Source organism: Cariama cristata, unplaced genomic scaffold, assembly GCF_000690535.1.
Source record: "Cariama cristata isolate BGI_N322 unplaced genomic scaffold, ASM69053v1 scaffold4508, whole genome shotgun sequence".
In the NCBI taxonomy this organism is placed as follows: domain Eukaryota; kingdom Metazoa; phylum Chordata; class Aves; order Cariamiformes; family Cariamidae; genus Cariama; species Cariama cristata.
The window spans coordinates 33,127-35,832 of NW_009631517.1; the positions used below are offsets into that span (position 1 = coordinate 33,127).

At 34.6% G+C, this 2,706-nt stretch overlaps 1 protein-coding gene across 1 annotated transcript in view; it reads left to right on the plus strand.

Annotated features, from left to right (window-relative positions):
• Positions 1-2,706, plus strand: part of RUNDC3B (RUN domain containing 3B) — a gene marked incomplete at its 5' end in the record, with an annotated part of 46,166 nt that overhangs the window by 26,664 nt on the left and 16,796 nt on the right. Inside the window, one exon of the mRNA XM_009705970.1 lies at positions 247-404. Within this exon, the coding sequence (XP_009704272.1) occupies positions 247-404 (158 nt within the window). The remainder of the gene's footprint in view (positions 1-246; positions 405-2,706) is intronic.

The window sequence follows — 2,706 nt, forward strand, 5'->3', positions numbered from 1 at the left end:
TGTTTCATCCATTATTCTATTCCTCAACAGAAATATATATAAGTATGTGATTTTCTTGGTACCTATTAGGAAACATCATACTATCTTAAGTTTATTTATTTTTAAACAGACTAGTAAAAAACAAAAACCTACAACAAAGCCAAAGTAGGACTGTATATATCTTAAACCAGAAAAATGTGAACATACATAATGAAAATTTTTTTTGATAGTGTGTTCTTTAAAGCTTTCTAATACGTATATTTCCAGGGTTACCTTGAAGAATTGGTACGACTCAGAGAAAACCAGCTATCTGAATCTGTCTCACAGAATAAACTGCTGTTACAAAGAATTGAAGATATGGATCTAGCCCATAAAATGGAGAAGGAACAGCTGGAATATATCATTGTGGAACTGCAAGACCAGTTGTAAGTTAGTATAATGGAGAAATGTTGTTAGAGCAGTATTGCTTACATTATTTAACTTATTTAACTGTACAACGCAAAGAACTTCTGGTCCTGTGGAAATGAGTCAAACTTCTTAAAGAAATTGATGTACTTTAGCTTTTTTCTTTTCCTGCCAAGTCTTATATTCAGAAATGGCTCCCCTGAAAACGGCAGTAATGTAAGACAGAGTAATTCTAAGATTAATTTTTTTTTTAGATCTGAAATATCTTACAGTAAACTTGCTTAAACTTTTAACGCATTTTTATAAAATGTTCTTTAGATTTTATTACTTCCAGCTTTAAGGCTACCCTTATAAAAAATATATTGGAAGCAGCTTCCTTTTGAACACTATTTTTAAAATGTTAGGCAGGAGAGGATAAAGAAATATTTATTTTCTTTGCATAGATTCTATTTTATTTGCATGTGGCTCAGACACCGTAGAAGTTCATCTGCTAGTCCTAAAAATATTCAAACTGATGAAACAGTTTGGTACTCAACCTTTCTTCAATGCAAGGCAAAATGCTAAAACAACAGGAGAAGACTTAATTTTTTAATTGCATGTTCAACTCCTAATATGATAAACATTTGAGTATCTTATGATCCTTACATTGTTTATTCTCCCAGCCCTGTCTGTAGGGTAGGGAGATACTGTCCTTTTTGCAGAGACACTCCCTGGTAATGTTTAAAGACATAGACAGATGGAAGACTTGCTATGTGGTGATAAACTGCCACAAGACTGCTATATTATGCATCTGCAGTAATTGTATGTTCTATTCTGTTCGTAACAAATGCAAGATAAATTATTTTACCTTATATCTGGAGTTATTTGTTTGTGTCTGAGCCCTGAAGTAAAATGGAAGTCATCTGTGGCCTTTGAAACAATCCAGGATGAAGAGATAAAGATGGCTTTGGGGTATTTCTGTTCCTTCTGCCTAGCGTCTCACAGAGACACCACCCAGAGGGTCTTTTCTATGCAGTGAAAAGAAGTACTTCTAGCTTGTAAACAGATCTTCCTTTTCATTTTTTTTTATTTTTTTTTAATCCTGAGGAATACAGCATTTGCGTTTTATTTATACTAATTTCAGAGTAGAGGAAAAAATAAGATATTTTTACAAGTTGTTTTTTTTTTCTTTTCTTTTTCTGATTGCCTGTAAGGTTTTGAGAGATACCTGTTCCTAAGTTCTTTTCTGAACTTACTGATATAGCTAACCATTTGTGTTCTTTGGCCTCTGTGATTATTTGGGGGAGGTGGGGGGAAGGTGTGAGCTCATTTAAACCCACTCTGATACTTGAAAAATTTGAATGTTCAGACCTGCTGTTAATTTTTAGCTGAGCTATATACAATCAGACTGTTCTAAAGGTCTCAGTCTTTGGGGTCTGATTTTGTTTGCTGGCTTTTTTATGTAAAGGCTCAAACTGTGGAGCAGTTTCTGTTGTATTTTGACAGTGTGTTCTTGTATAGCTGTTTGTGAGACACAGCAGTCAGGAGCCTGGACTGCACTAGATGTTTGGAGAGAGGTATAATTTTGCATTGTTACTGCTGTGAGTATAGCGTGCCTGTCAGATGAACTCTTCTTAAAGTGTGTTAGGAACTCATAGCTCCTTAGTGGGGAGAAATATTCCTAGCAGATTTCTGGTGGTCCACACCAGTCATAATTAACATATTTACTCATTCTTTCATACTTTTTTTTCCCCTTTTTTCTCTTTTTTTCTCTTTTTTTTTTTTTTTTTCTGACCAAGGGTGACCTGGCAGCAGAATATGTTGTATCACTAATGTGTCTGTAATGAGGCATGAGTTTTGGCCAATTGCTTTTTATGGTCCAGTCATTTTAGAATGATGTTCATGTAATTCCAAATTTTAGTGTTTTGCTCCCTTACCGTTAGTAGCATTTTGAAGTGGTGAATGTATGCTGTAATCTTTTTGAATTCTTTATCAGCAGGTAAGAGCAAGTTTGGGATTGTAATTCTGCCCAAGGCATACTACATTACTGTTTGTAAAACACTTTGAGATCTGATTTAGGATCATTTGCTGTGTAAAGGAAACTATTATAAATAAACATTCTATATTTTCTTTTTAATGATGCTTTTCTATTCCACTGGCTGTTGTTGTTAAGGTAGCAAGTTCTACCACTTCAGACTTAATTTGAGTAAGTATTCGTTGATGTTTCCAAAATGGTATTTCACAGGCATGCAAGTCAAAACATCTTATGTATATTCTCAATGGATTTGGGCAGAATATGAGTCTATGTCTAGGTCTGCCTCACCTGCCTGCCCACTGCTCCCG